At 41.7% G+C, this 15,795-nt stretch overlaps 1 protein-coding gene across 3 annotated transcripts in view; it reads right to left on the reverse strand.

The window, feature by feature from the left end:
* Nucleotides 1–15,795, reverse strand: part of SLC2A12 (solute carrier family 2 member 12) — a 55,540-nt gene that overhangs the window by 11,750 nt on the left and 27,995 nt on the right. For 2 of the 3 annotated variants that reach the window (XM_059400752.1, XM_059400751.1), the window contains exons 3-4: nucleotides 5,293–5,415; nucleotides 1,344–1,476 (exon numbers count right to left, since the gene is read on the reverse strand). In XM_059400752.1, coding sequence (XP_059256735.1) covers nucleotides 1,344–1,476; nucleotides 5,293–5,415 — 256 coding nt within the window. The remainder of the gene's footprint in view (nucleotides 1–1,343; nucleotides 1,477–5,292; nucleotides 5,416–15,795) is intronic. The other variant, XM_059400753.1, reaches the window with a different exon arrangement.

The raw sequence follows: 15,795 nt of genomic DNA on the forward strand, positions 1-15,795 counted from the left end.
TCACCTCGCAGGTTCATTCTTCCATCAGATTCCCGTAACAATCATTTCTGTCTGGCCCACTGAGAGTGTTTTTAGAAGAAATTCCCAAACTGTAGATAAACAGCACCCTCCCATTAAAACCCAAGAACCAGTATCCCTACGTTGTCGAGTGTAATGATTTATTGCTAGGAAGAAGAACAAGTTCTGCTTCATTCCGGGCCCCTGAGCATCCCCTCCTTCCCTGCAGTTCACCACTTAGAGATCTGAGCTCTGTTACTCAAAAGGAAAGAGTTTTCTACAGCCCACGCCTAAATTAAGCTGCTTAAACAATCTCTCTCTGTGAGATGTATTAACCATCTTCCAGCTGCCATCTGCAGGAGAAACTCTTCAGCTTTCTGAAATTCATCTTGATTGTGCCGTATTTGGAATAAATGCCGTCATTTGAACCCAAAGGTGTTCCTGGTCATCTCAGCCTTCACAGGTGGTTAGGGCTTCAAGATGACCTACACGTTTGAGAGCGGAAGGAGGCCCATGGTTCTGGCATGAGGTGCGGGGGAGGGGGGGAGGGGCACGACATTCCAAGATTTACCTGAAACCCCAAACAAAAAAATCCCCTCCTTCGTGGGGCACCTAGGGAGATGAGAAGAGGTTCTTCGGGCTTTACTGAAAAGAACTTTGAAAGGTTCACCTGCTAGAAAGCACTGGTTATTTTAATTCCTTAGCTTAGTCACCTAGATTCATCACACGGCACAAAAACTGAAATTGTGGGGGCACCTGAGTGGCTCAGTGGGTTAAAGCCTCTGCCTTTGGCTCAGGTCATGATCTCAGGGTCCTGGCATCAAGTCCCGCATCGGGCTCTCTGCTCAGCAAGGAGCCTGTTTCTTCCTCTCTCTCTTTGCCTGTCTTTCTGCCTCCTTGTGATCTCTGTCAAGTAAATAAATAAAATCTTGGGGCGCCTGGGTGGCTCAGTGGTTTGGGCTGCTGCCTTCGGCTCGGGTCATGATCTCAGGGTCCTGGGATCGAGCCCTGCATCGGGCTCCCTGCTCCGCAGGAAGCCTGCTTCCCTCTCAATCTCTCTCTCTCTCTCTCTGCCTGCCTCTCGGCCTACTTGTGATCTCTGTCTGTCAAATAAATAAATAAAATCTTTTAATAAAAAGAAAAATAATAAATAAATAAATAAATAAATAAATAAAATCTTAAAAAAAAAACAAAACAAAACTGAAATTGTGCTTTAAGATATGGTTTCAGGCCAAAGGGAATATCCTGAAATAATTTCAGATGTTGGGTCATCATTTGGTTGTATATAAAAGCCTCATTTTTTTTTTACTGGAGCGTTGTTCAGAGAGCATAAACATAATACTTACGCTTTTGCCAGCTCCACTGATATTTGTTCCAAAGAGCGTCCCTTTGTCTCGGGTATAAACACAACGACAAAAGCCAGGCATGCGAGGCTCATGATTGCATATATAAAGCAAACCCACGGCAAGCCAATGAGCTCTACAAGGGACAAGAGAGACTGATTAAAAATGTGCTTTGCCTTGCTTTGACCCCATTTTGTGGACAAGCTGCTTCTTGGGGTATAAATAAAAACACGTGTATTTTCAAACATGCTGGTAGTATCCTGGGAAGTAGCAACCACAAGCTGAAAATATAGCCAATCTCTGTAAGTTTCCTTTTTACAGACTAACGCAGCTTTCTCTCTTACAGCCTTGTGACAATCACAATTTAAACCCAACGCCATCTTCTTTGTGAGCATGCCTTTCTTTTTTGAAATGGTAATATGCCTGCTCATTGCAAACAAATAAAATAAAATACAATAAAAATAAAATAACCTCAAATGATGCAGAAACATTGAAAGCAGAAGGTCAAATATCTCCTCTGGCTCCTTACCCTCGCATGTCCCCCTCTCAGGAGAAACGACTGTGGCAATTGGGTTTCTATGTGGTGGACATTTTTAAAGACAGATGCACTTTTCTTGAAATGAGCTCACCCTTCTTTACCCTTATTATTCAAATAAATCATTTCATGTTGGCAGTATTTCCTCTTAGTAGCTGGCAGTGTGTTTTAATGCCTCCTCCTGGATTCAGAGGAAGAAGTGTGAACAGTTCTAAGGAAAGGCACTCACTTGCTAAGAGTCATCTGCAAGCAGTCACACCCTCAGGTGCTGTCCTATCTGGCCTGACAGCCTAGAGTGGCCTCTGACCGCTGCTGGCCACAGGTACAGTCCCTTGGCGGTTCCTGAACCTGGTCAAGTCACATGAAGTGGCGAGAAGTAACCCCCCTTCCCCCGCCCCCAGGCACTGGGTGCATCGTGCCCCACCCTGGGGGCTCAGGAGCAGGAAGTCCAGCCTTGGGGAGCAGCGGGGAAGAAGCCGGGTCTTTACAAGCACAGGCTCTGACTGACCACAGCCAGAAACAGGGCAAACAGCCCTTCACACTTCACAGCTGCACCCACCGATCCCCCCCGGAGGCCAGAAGAACTGACCCAGCAGGTCTGTAGTGAGGTGGCACGGCACATACAGCCTGGAAATATCTAAGCATATTAGCCACCTGTCCATCCGTTGTGCTGAGGTGAGGCAAAGCGGGAAGGAGGGACTGCAGGACAGCTCTTAGGGTGGTTTTAATGAAAGCCCTGTCCCTCTGCGCTTCTCTTGCTGCGGGCACAGGTTTTTGCCCCAGTGAGTGCTTAATAAAGTGCTTGTAGAAAGGGTCCTCCTTCCTCCTTTCCTCTCTGGGACAGGAAACCAGGATACAGACAGAGGAAAAACCCAAACAAAACAAAAGTTCACCTCATCAAACCTGCCCTTTGGTCCATTTGAGTACTTTCGGTAACGAGGAGCTTACCCCTTTGGAAATTCTCACTGCAGGGTGGGCTGGCCCTGCCTCTTACAAAGGTCCTCCTCCCTGATTCAGAAGCCCAAGTCTCCCGTTCAGGAGCTTTAGCTCAGAGGTTCTGCTTTGCACTCCGGTCTGCTCTCCATCCCTTCTTCATGACAGCAGGACAGCCCACAGCCATGCAGATCCCTGCCTGCCCCCCTCCCTTCCCTGAACACCTTCTCCCCCCAGCCAAACACCCTGAACTCTTGCAACTGCCCACACAGACCACAGGTGCACCCCCGACCCCCATGGTGGACACAGGGCAACACTCTGAAAATCTCTAAGCAATCTTCTTAGGATAGTTTACTCAGAGCTGAGTGCAATGCAGCTGCATCCTGACCACCACCCAGTGGGTCAGTTTCCCCAGAACACACTGCTTTTATTGATACGGCTGAAGTTGCCCTGAAAAGGCCGGTGTCCAAGGGCTTGCTGCCAAGCAGAAGCCTTACGTCTTCTACTTGGGTAATTGATTTTTTTAAAGTAAGTACAGGTTTCCATGCTCTCGGCAAGTTTGCGTTATGCCACTTTGCTTTTCTCAAAGATCCACATTAGTATCTGTTTTTGCTAACTGAGAGAAATCCCAAGAGGATTTTCGCTCTCCAAAAGTGGTAGTTGCTCCTCTGCATCACACCCTCTTGGCTTCTGAAAAGCTTCCTAGAGACGCTCTAGTTTCAGACAGTGAGAGAAACCTGTACTGAATTTCAAGCTTAGTCTAGTGAAATGTCATCTACAGGTTCATTCCAGGATTTTTAGGTGAACGTGTTTTCTGAAAATTTGCTCTAAACGCGGAAGTGCTTCTCAATGTGCATTAACTCTCCAGTAGATTAGCGATCCTTCCCAGGGATTTGTGTCCTCTTTTTTCACCCCTGATCATTTCCATTCTTTCTTCTATTTTTTAATTAAAAAAATTTTTTAAGCATAGTTGACACACAATGTTACATTGGCTTCAGATATACAGCATAGTGATTTGTCAGGTTTATACATTATGCTGTGCTCCATCCATTTTTTTCTCTTATATTTCTCTTTTTCCATATCAAAGAGCAGATAAAGGTGTGTGTGTGTGTGTGTGTGTGTGTGTGTGTGTGTGTGTGTGTGTGAGAGAGAGAGAGAGAAAGGTAAAAGGCACAGGTCTATGCATGTGATCTCAGTAATATCGGTATGGTTGGTGCTAATAACCAATTCCTTCATTTCCTTTAATCTGGGTCTATTTCTAAAAATGTAGGACATAAACATTTGAAATTTTATGTAAGAACCCAAACCATACTTAATTAATAACTCTGAAAGTTTATTTCCCAAAGTAGATGTACTAAAAAAAAAAAAAAAAGAAGTGGTTGATAAAATTCAGAAGTACTATGCCTTTTTGAGTATATATCCACTTTTCCAAATTTATATATTATATGTATTACTTAATATTCATATCACATGCATATATGAAGGAAAGAGGAAAGAAAGGAAAGAGCTCATCAGTCAATTTTGGAGACTGCTGGGGAACTACTTCATTATTTGGAAAACTAGAAAATAAAGAGAAAGTTTCAAGCGATTTTCTTGCCTTTTTCCTTTGATTCACACTTCAAGGTCAGGCAAATAAATAAGGAGAAGAACTTCTCCTTAGAGAAGTAGCTATGATCAAAATTTAGAAGCAATGATGGAATAAAAATAACGGATCTGGGCGATGATCCTCACGGAAGCCTACATGACAAAGTGGGAGACAGAGAGTTTGTGTCCTTGTGGCAGGATGCACGCCATCATCTGTGAAGGAGTTTACAAACAAGCAAGTGAGAAAATCTTAATCTGTTCAAACTGCCAGATCTAGATAGTAGTTCACTGGAAATACAAAGGACAGAAGGTCATGTGATAGGATTATAATCAGCAAAACCCAGGATGGGAAAAACTCTATGATACAGATAACTCTGTTTCTTCATTAAAAACATAAAGATGGGGAAGAAGAGGGAGAAATGAAGATAAAACCTACAAATTATAAGAAATAATCAATTGTAAGTTGTGTTTTTGGATCGTGATTCAAGCAAAGTATAAAAAAAATAATTATCAGACAATTGGAAGAATGGGAAGACAGATTGGATATTTGATACCAAGGGATGACTATTAATATGTTGGGTCTTGATCATGATATGACAGGTAGAGTTTCTAAATGTCTTATCTTTCAGACGTCCATGTGGAAATTTTATAGACAAAATCATGTTTGGGATGACATCATATTCAAGATGTGACTCAAAATAATTTGGGGAAAGAACAGGTGCGGTTAAAAATGAATTAAGAGTCATAACTTTAAACTGGGTGGTCGGTGCATCAGGTACCTTCTTTTACTTTGGAATGTTCTGAATTCGTCCACAGTAAAATGATCTTTAGGTGAGTCTGCTTCCCTCATATTTGTCCTAGGAGCACAAAAGGTGTTAGAGGAAAACAACAAGTCCTTACCGGTCAGAGTCAAAAATGTCAGAGAGATGAGAAGATTGATGCCCCAGTTCATGCTAGAAGTTAAAGCCATGGCTCGTCCTCTAATTCCACTGGGAAAAATCTCGCTCAGGAGCAGCCAGTGCACTAGAAGAAAGGGAAGAGTGGGTGTGGGGCAGCAAAATGATAAAAACCCGTTGAAACTGAGGGCCAGCCCTCTGTCCTCTGCCCTCTGCCCCAGGCCTTCGTGGTTTGTGGCTGGAGAGCCGGGCTGGGTCCTTCCTCAGCAGGAGGGGAGAGGAAATGTGCTTCCTTCTCATCTCCAGCCCAGTGAGAAAGGATTTGTGAGGGACACTGACAGAGCCTGACAATAATCCTGGAAGGCGGGGTGTGGGACACAGGTCTGAGAATGCAAGTGGTGAGGGTGGTGGCTGGGTCACCCGCTGGGGAGCAGCGAGAGGGGCAGCATTGGACCTCTGCCCGGCTCAGAGCCCACACCAGACCAGAGCTCCCCCTGCTGTGTGTCCCCACCCTTCCCATGGAGAAGTCCAACATCACAGTTAATGAGTGGGTAGGAGATGGAGCCAGGAAGGCACGGGGAAGGAGGCCCACGGCTCTCTCTTCTCCCACTCGGTCTTCCTGATGGGGGTCAAGCTGAGTGGACTGTAGCTCTGAATTAAACAGAGCTCCAAAATTCGATTATGATACTTGATGGAATGTTTGAATTTCTGAAAGGAGACTGTTGTTGGCACCGAAACTGATCAGAGCACTTCTCATTATCCGAGAGTGACAGGGAACATTACAGGACTTGCCGGATGGGATCAAGAACTCACTTGTCTTCTGCTTCCAGCCCATCCAGCCCAACGCACCCTAATAAAATAGCTACACATTCTTACAAGGGGTAGAGTGTTTTATGAACCTTACCTCCAGTGATCGTCCCCAAATCTTACAAGTCAGGAACTATTATTATCCCTCTTTAGAGGAGAAGAAACTCGGGCTTCAAGAGTTAATCATTTGCCAAGGTCAACGGAGCTCTGAAGTGGCTGAGGGGGCACTGAGTCCTGGCACTCAGTCCATGAAACTCATGCTTTTTAATCATGGTGCTCTCTTGGTGATAGCTCAATAAATATTTGTTAATGAATAAGTAAATGCAGAACATAAGCATTTGGTTCTGCAGAAAGGATGGACGTAGGAGCTGTCTCAGCCCTCGTTCATTGCTGGTGAAGTCACCTTGTGCTGGAAAGCCAGCAGTTACAGACCAGCTGCAGTGTCCTAGCCCACCGGAGGCAGTGGGGGAGGGCCCCCCCAATGCCAGCCACCACTCATTTGTGGGTATGGGCCTTTGTGGGTATGGGGCTGTCAGATGTGCCTCAAATTTAACAACTCACCTCTCCTGACAAGACCAGACTCCGGACAGAAAACATCTGCTCATACTAAATTTGTTCTTTTAAAGTAAGGAAAATAAATTAATTATAGCAGAGAGTTGAATAAACATTTTTTCTAGATTATCTTTTTCCAAGTGAATCCACCATAGGGTTATCATTAGGGCACGGAAGATAACTGTAACAAAAGGAACATGTTTATTACTATTCTAATTGACAGGGAATTCAAAATGAAAAATCTGTATCCCAGGAGCACCTGGGTGGCTCAGTGGGTTAAAGCCTCTGCCTTCGGCTCAGGTCATGATCGCAGGGTCTTGGGATTGAGCCCTGCATCAGGCTCTCTGATCAGCGGGGAGCCTGCTTCCTCCCCCTCTCTGTCTGCCTCTCTGCGTTCTTGTGATCTCTCTCTGTCAAATAAATAAATAAAATCTTAAAAAAAAAAAAAAAGAAAAAGAAAAAGAAAAGAAAATTCTGTATCCCTCCGCTCCACTTCCTACCACCCAAACCATATTAGGTTCTTGCAGATTATATCTTTGGTAGGATCACTTTGCTCTTAATGAGACCCATGCAGTGCTCAGGTAAACTTGTCTTTGAGTTTTGTGAAACTGGGGATCTGGTTCTGTCTGAGTAGAATGACAGCCGTATAGTTCTGTGGAAGCCTTTGTAATGACCTACTATTGGACAAACGCAAGATAAAATTATGTAAATACAATGTTTTGAAGTTAAATAGTCTATGCCACTGACCAGTGCCCTGTGCCCCTGTCTGCCATTGGTATCTGTCACAGTGTTGTGGGGAATCCCTCATCACCTTTTACTCTAGTAGCCATGAGGAGGAGGTTGGGGAAGTGTCACTCCTTCTTTTCTAGATGAGTTCATAGAGGTTTTCTTAACCTACTTCCATTCCCACTTCATTAGCTCCAAAACCTCTTCCTCCCTTCCCCACCTTTCACCGTGACCACCTTTTGGAATTACTTGGTGGGATCTTGGAAAATCATTGCTGGGGTCATGAGACCCATGTTGGCATCAGATGAGAATGTGCTGATCTTACCATCACAGAAAGTGGTGGAGCTCACCCACAAGAAGATGGGACTGTATCACAAATCTCGAGTTATAAGCACTCAGTTTAAACTGTCAAAGGCTTGCCTAAAAGGACCCACAGTCTACACTCAAAGCCCGTCCTAGGCATCATTCAACTGGGCACTCGAACCAGCCAGTGAGCCACGAGCTGGACATTGAAAGAGAGACTTCCCTCCATCTTTGATGAGACATTGTCAGGCAAACCTTGCACTTGACGTTTCTAAAAATAATATATCGTTGCTGAAAGCTTCTACTTGTTTCTTGATCTAATAGAAAGAATTCAAGAATTGATGTTTTGGTTTATCTAATATTGACAAACTGGGTGTTGCAGCAGTTGACAAGGGTTTTGACAGGAATGGTCCAAGCTCCCAAAAAGGAGTCTGTCAAGTCAAAAATAAAGAGAATATTATTTAACGATGATTTCAGCAGCCCCAAATCACAGATTGTCAAATCCAGAAAGTGAAATAAAGTTCTGAAATGGCTCCTACAACAAGATAAAACTGACTGAAAGGGTAAGAGTCTTCCCAGGGCTGTCTTAGGAGCAAGATGAGGCCAGAATCTGACAGGCGTCCATGGTCCCTGGAAAGGTGCTGGGAATGTCCAACGTAGAAAAAAACGCAGCAGCTCTCTTTCAACTCATAAGTCAAGAGCACAGAGATGGAAACCATCACATGGAGATTTCATATGTTGACATTTGCAGGGACAAGTGGAAGACTTCTGCAAATTACTGCTGGTTTTTCCAATGAGGTGGTCTCATTTCTCCCCCAGAGAAAATCAACCTATCTCCACCGCCACGGTGAAGAAGTGGTGGCTCTCTGGGTGTCCTCGTTCTCTGTTGCCCTGATGACAGACCCACAGGGAATGCTTGCGCTATTTGTTTGTAAGGGATCCATGGAGTATTCAGAGACCCAGTGACCTCTTCTCCAGGGAGGGCCACCACAACTGTGTAGCTGGCCCTGGAACAATCCTCCTTGACCTCCATCCTTCCACCTTTTACCTTGGCACTCCAAAATGAGCTCAACAGCATGCCCCTCTGTAAATGTCAGAGTCCACACATGTTGTTAAGGCCTCCCCTGTGCTGCAAGGATAGAGGACATTTTGGACTTGCCAGGACACAAGTTGCCCACAGATATTGGCACTTTCCTTCACATGGTATTAAATCTCCAGGGCCACCCGTCAGAACTTGCCTGATCCAGATGAAATCTGCAGACAGCGCTTATAGACACACAGAGCATCACGAAAAGATGTGAAGGACAAATATGTTGAGGTGTCTCCATGTGATGTGGAAGGCATGGCTTTGCTTTAGTAGGGGCAATCCATGTGGAAGACCTCACCTGTCAACAGGTAGGTAACATGCCACGTTCGTCCTCGGCCCCTCCTTATAAGCCACTGAGGCGGTCACTTAAGCCCTTGTCTTGCCTTGATTTGAGTCTTCCTCAACCTCCTGGCATGCTAGCTCCAAGTATGAAAGATTCACGGAGGTCTTAAACTCTTGCCAGGGAATTCCTAGCAACTCTGGAGGCAGAGTTTTCAACAACTTGATTTGAAGAGGAGTCAGTGTTCTGATACTTTGCCAAAATGAAGCCAAATCCCATGGCTTTTATTGCCTAGGCAAGCGGTACACGGCACACCCAGCTCTCTGTCTGCCAAGAGATCCTTTAAATGTGAATATGAAAGGGACATATGCCCATTTCCTTCCAAACAGATGTTTAAATCCTGGCTTCATTAAGTTCTCTAAGTGGCAAAGGGATGCTCTTTAATAAAAGACACTCTACCATGGACCACCATCTCCAACATCAGCTATGATGTGGTAGCTTTCATTTGTTCTTATTTTTATTTTTCATATTCCCCTTTCTCTCAGTTACTCTGAGTTGGGCTCATGCCTGGCCCCTTCTAAAGTAAATATTTCATTCAACAATATTGTCTTGTATTACTTAAATAAACCAAGAAAAGCAACAAAATAAAGCCTCAATCTTCCCCAGTCTTTCTTAATGACTTCTAGTCAACACTAACTGAAATAATTTTTTGAAAACATTTTAGGGAAAATTGAACTCAATGGAATAACTCTCAATTTTTTAAAAATGTCAGAATTGATCATGAAACTCTTTTGTGAACAAGTACCTGTTGAGAATAAGTAAAAGCTTTTGGTGTTGGTCTTTAAATTTTCTTACTGGGTAGCTTTAAAATAATTTGAAAAACTAAGTACTTTCTCTCATTTATAAGTCAACATCAAATTTTCTTCTCACTGTAAATATAAATGACATCAAATAATGCAATTTCTATTTTATTATAAGCTCTAACATATAAAAGAGAGCACTTTTCACTCTTCTAAATATTTCCGGTAGAATTGAAACACAATACCTATCTGATATTCGTCATCATCCACTTAAAAAATACAGGAATAAGATATTTAAAGTAGGTTTTATATTGTTTTTCACTTGAACTCAGAATTTTATCTTTTTTCAATGCATTTTTAAACTCAAAGTCTTTTGATCACTCCATCATAAGTGCTCTGACAAAAATTAACATAAACTGAAATTTTAGGTTTTTTTTAATGTTCCATAAAAACTTTTAGGTAATTTTTCTCAACTATTAACACAATAATTAACACAAAATGGGTCAAAATTATAGAAATATATTATAAATCTTTAGAATTAACTGTGAGATACAAAAAGAGAAATTTATTGAAAGAAACCTCTCTTAACAGACAGGGAGTTTTTTGTTTATTATGTATGTGTGGGTGGAATGTAACTTCTAGAATAACAGGATATATTTCTACTCTTTAGATGAAGTTTATTATTCTCAAGAATAATGAAAAAAGATGGGGAGTTGAAGAAATTTTATGATACAAGAATCACTCAATTCTTTGAATTAACAAAAAAAGTTATTTGTAATGATTTATCAGCTGATCACTTGGTTAGGTCATCCTTTAATTTTGCTGAAAGCAAATTGTTGGCAATATGTAGGCCTCTGAAAGGATTATTATCTAGTCATTAGAATCATTCTTCAATACCACACCTACACTAATATTTCCAATTATCTTTTTGATTATTGTTCCTGAGGTTTTTATAATTTGGAACATGTATCATTGTAAGTTTTCTAATGGATAATAGGTGTGCTTTCTTCCACTTTAAGTGGAAGAACAATTATCACTAGGGAGATGAGGAAGAAGAAATTGTAGGAAACAGATTTTTCCTAAAAATCAAGAAGCTGATTTTCTTTGACATATCCTTGAGGCAGTACTCTGCAAAATCAACCCTCAGGAGCATAAATATCTGAATTTTCAGACCACTGAACTTGGATTCAAAATGGAAAAATAAATGTCTTCCAAGAAATTAACCTTCTCTTATTTAAACTATAACTGGAATGTCATGCTTCAGGTATGTTATGTTGTGTTTTTTGATGATTGATGTTTCACTTTAATCAGAAAGGTATTATAATTTTTAGTGTTAGAAATGTTCCCTGGAAAAATTCTTAACACTGTGTTCTGGAAAACAATAAAGTAAAAAAGGAAAGCTTGTGTTTATTACTATAGTGTTTTAAACCTTTGTCTGTTTCTTTAATGTCTTTACTGTCTGATATTCACAGTTCTCAAGGGCACAGGACTGAGAGGAAAATTCAACACTGTTGTTTTATGTGAACAGTTGCCCATGGTAACAGAATTGATGGTGTCATTTCACTGTGTGTTGAGTTGTGCTCAGGATACAAAAATGCAATTTTTAGACTGGTTCTGTTAGGTACTGGCCGGCTCCATCATCTAACTCAAAAGAGGAAAAGAGGATTTAACTAGGTAAGGGCACATATGTCTTTAAGTTTTTCCTCCTTTGCCTGGATACAAACTTAGTGTAAAACTATTGACACTAATTTTTATCTACGTCACATTATTTTAATGGTTAACATCAGAGGACTGAATAACTCATCTCTTTAATCAATGAAAATGGATTTTAACTTCATTAATTGGAAAAAAGAAACAATATGGATGGGAATATGGGTGATAACTAAAACCTAAAATTTAAAAGAAAAAATGTGAAAGATCTTAAACTTACACACTTAACTTATCCTTACACAAACCAGTGTATGAATGTGATTGTTTAATGGCTACAGTTGATACTGAAACTCTCATATTTAAAGCATAATAAGGGTGCCTGGGTAGCTCAGTGGTTAAGCCGCTGCCTTCGGCTCAGGTCATGATCTCAGGGTCCTGGGATCGAGTCCCGCATCAGGCTCTCTGCTCAGCAAGGAGCCTGCTTCCTCCTCTCTCTCTCTCTCTGCCTGCCTCTCTGCCTACTTGTGGTTTCTCTCTGTCAAATAAATAAATAAAATCTTTTTAAAAAAATTAAAATAATAAAATAAAGCATAATAATTTATGTAGTATGCCTTTTCTCTAAAGGAATGTAATTATCCCATAGGAATGGCAGGGGGGTAAAAAAGATGATCACAAAAACTAACTTCAACTGTGATGATTCTGAAAATTAAAGACCTAGATTCTAGGAAAAAAATATGGAGAATATCAAAATCATTTTTGAAACATTGGGTGTACTTCTGGTCTGTAAGCTTCTCCCTTGTAAACCCAGCATATCTTGGAGTAAAGCAGCTAAGTAAACCTCTAAATTAGAACCTGCTGTTTCATATCCCTGGGAATTGTCAAAATCTTTAGCTGTGCTACCATCACACAAACAATTTCTTTTTGAAGAGCTAGAATTATTTGGGTATAAAATCTAAATTTAAATGTTATGGCAGATGAGTCTTCTGATTCCTACTGATACCCATCCTCCAAAAAGCTGGCTAAACTCCATAAATCTAAACCAAACAAAAAGTTAGATTCTACAGTTTTTGAGCCTTGAAAAAAATGCTAGATTTTTATTTAAAATAGGAAGAGTGGCCTTTTTAGGATGCTTGACTTGTGAGACAATTCTCCATGGCTCTCCTGCAGTTCTGCATGTCTTAGGAACAAAAACAGGGACTGTTTTTTTCTGGGCTCTTTTTCTAACGATGTTTGTAGAACAAACTGCCTTGGAAGACAGAAATAGTGTCTCCTCTGGAACAAAGGCTTGTTTACTAACCAGTAAATTAGTATCTTCTTCCACAGAGGACATCAGGGTGGCTTAGTGTCTATTATAAAACATTTGGGTTCCCTAGACTTGGGGCTCCTCTTCTCAAAAGTGACCCAGTGTATGTGCAGATGTCATCTGGTTCCCTTCATGTTGCCCTATTGGTACTGGGGCTTAAGAAGACAGGGCAATGCTGATATTTTGGCCATTGCTCTTCTGGGGGGTAATAAATTTTCTCTGTCTCTGATCAAGAACTCTTCTGTTGTTTTCCAAAATCCATAAAACTATGACAGGATAACTTGTTAGCTTGCAAGTGAGCTAAAATATTAGCCAGTTTGCAGTTCTTGAGAGTTTGATTACTTGTGGCTATGGTATGATTTTCCTGCAAAGATCCTTTATTATCATTATTAACTACAGAGTGCCCATTTACATCTGAGGGATTTGATGGGCTTGGTAAGCCTGAGATAATCCACTGAAATATTTCTAAAACTCTCATATTAATTAAATAAGCAAACCCCAAATGTCAGGTTCAGATTTTCACATATTTCTCTTAGGAAAACTGTGAAGAAATGGTCTCAAGTCTTCTTTTGTAAAGAGTCAGGTTCAAATACATCTAATTACTAAACCAAGGTATGAAAAATTAACCCATGATATTGCTAATCTCAATCTTTGTGTTCAAGGGAAGGGCTGGGTTTTGTATTTGGAGAAATAAAATAGAAATCTGGAAATGGATCTTGTTTAACACTATAAACTTTTTAAAATGACTTTAATTTTAGGAAATTTAAAAAACACAAACTTTAGGTCATCAAATACTAGAGATAGCCTTGTGTCCTTAATTGAGTAACTTTATTCAGCTACAACTTTTGGTTAATGTACACGGAGTTCTCCACACCATACATTTATCTCTAATTCCCTATATACTGACTCAGATATATACCAGGGGATCAAGATATATCAACCACTAGTCAAGAAGCTGAGAGAGTCCCCGAAACACTTTTTTGACCCATCCAACACATATCCATTGAGCCTCTGTTGTGGGCCAGGCTCTAGGTTGGGCTGGAGGAAACAGCAGTAAAAAAAGGCAGAGTTTGGGGGCACCTGGGTGGCTCAGTGGGTTAAAGCCTCTGCCTTCAGCTCAGGTCATGATCCTAAGGTCCTGGGATCGAGCCCCGAGTCAGGCTCTCTGCTCAGCAGGGAGCCTGTTTCCTCCTCTCTCTCCTTTTCCTGCCTCTCTGCCTACTTGAGATCTCTGTTTATAATAATAATAATAATAAAAGGCAGAGTTTGTGTGCACATAGGACACACAGGACAACTAAACCAGTTGCACCAACTAAGAAGGGTGGACATTAGAGTGTTTCTCAGGCTATATGACACCTTTCATCCTTCCCCAACGCCTCAGGGCTTTCTGAAAAATCTGTCTGATTTTCTAGGAAGATCTCCTGAGTGTAAGTAATCCAGAATTAGCCTATAATTCAAAGTACAAATCTATTCTTTTTAGTCTTGACCCAACTGGAATAGTGTATGGGAAGGAGGTGAGGAAGACTACAGCATCATAATTCAACTTGGGGTCATGGAGCACTTCCTGCGTGTCCTGACACGGCTTAAGCAAAATGCTTGCTGAGGTCAGGGTTGGCATTATCAGAACTATTCATGTCATGTGTAGACTAAAGTTTGACATTTATTAGCACTAATAACTAACTGAACAGAGTCCATACCACACATGAGGCAATGAACTAGGAATGTTTTATACAGATTGCCTCAATTGTCCCCACAATTATTCTGTGAAGCGGACAGGATTGCCCCATTTTCTAGTAAGGAAACTGAAAACTCGAAAGAGGCACTCACTTGCCCAAAGTTCTACACACTGGAGCTGGAACTCAAGGCCAGGCAGCCAGATGCCAAAGCCTGATCAGAATTCAAGCATTCTGTGTCACAGCCTCAACAGGCTTTCTTACTGTGCCTCTAAACTTTCAAGCTTGTGTCCCCTCAATGCCACCTGACCTGCCATCACCCTTGCTTAAAACCCCCTGCTCCAAGATCTTCACTTTGCTTTCTCTATACAAGTCATGGCCCAATGTCACCACCCTAGAAAGGCCTTCTGTGACCATTCGACTTCCTCCACAGGTGCCCCTTCATTTATCCTTCCATTGTTTCTTTACCACTCTTACCTCCACCTAGATTTGAACACTTCGCCCCTCCTGACACTGTATTATACAGGTATTCATGTTCTTGCTTCTTGCCTGTTCCCACCACTGGCTCCATGAGGGCAAGTTGTGGACCCCACTCACCCGTCCCCGAATCGCCCACCCATTCCTGAATCGCCACACTGAACACTGGGGCCAGCAATACACACACGCTGCATACCTGAGTGAATGAACGAATCCCCACCACTTCCTCCCTCTCCTGTTGGTCCCCCCCCACATTGCTTTCTTGCTGGAACTCCTGTCTGTTTGGTAGAAGAACTCAGGGAGGTGATTTGGTGGTACCTGTCTCTCAGCCTCCAGGGTGAGGTTCTGCTTGAATGAGTGAATACAAAGGTAGTTAAAAGATAACCGTCATGGTCTCATTACTGAACTTGACATGTGACGTTGGACAAATTCCTTTCATCTGCTTTCATGAAGAGATTCCAGTCATGAGATGGAAGAGGAGGTTGGTTAATTAATTTATGAACATAAGAATGTTTGGATTTTGAAAAGCCCTAATTATTGTGAAAAGAATAACCACACACTTTTTCTATGTCACAGTGGTTAACTTAAGGAGGGCTGGGTTTCTCTACAAATATCACCTCAGATGAACTCATGAGAAAATAATTGCATGCCTTGGGTTTGGGCTCTTCTGTGTCTTACTTTTGAAGCATGAGTAGAAGAGAAATCTTCGTGTAGTTCCATGTACCCACAATGTCAGGAATCTTTGGTTCTACCCTGAAGTTTGAACAATCATGGATGAATATTCAGCTAGTAAAAGGAGCTAACTGATGATCAGGAGCCCCCCAGAAACACAGTGGAAGGTAAGGTTAA

This window comes from Mustela nigripes, chromosome 5 (genome assembly GCF_022355385.1).
Source record: "Mustela nigripes isolate SB6536 chromosome 5, MUSNIG.SB6536, whole genome shotgun sequence".
NCBI classification, from domain to species: domain Eukaryota; kingdom Metazoa; phylum Chordata; class Mammalia; order Carnivora; family Mustelidae; genus Mustela; species Mustela nigripes.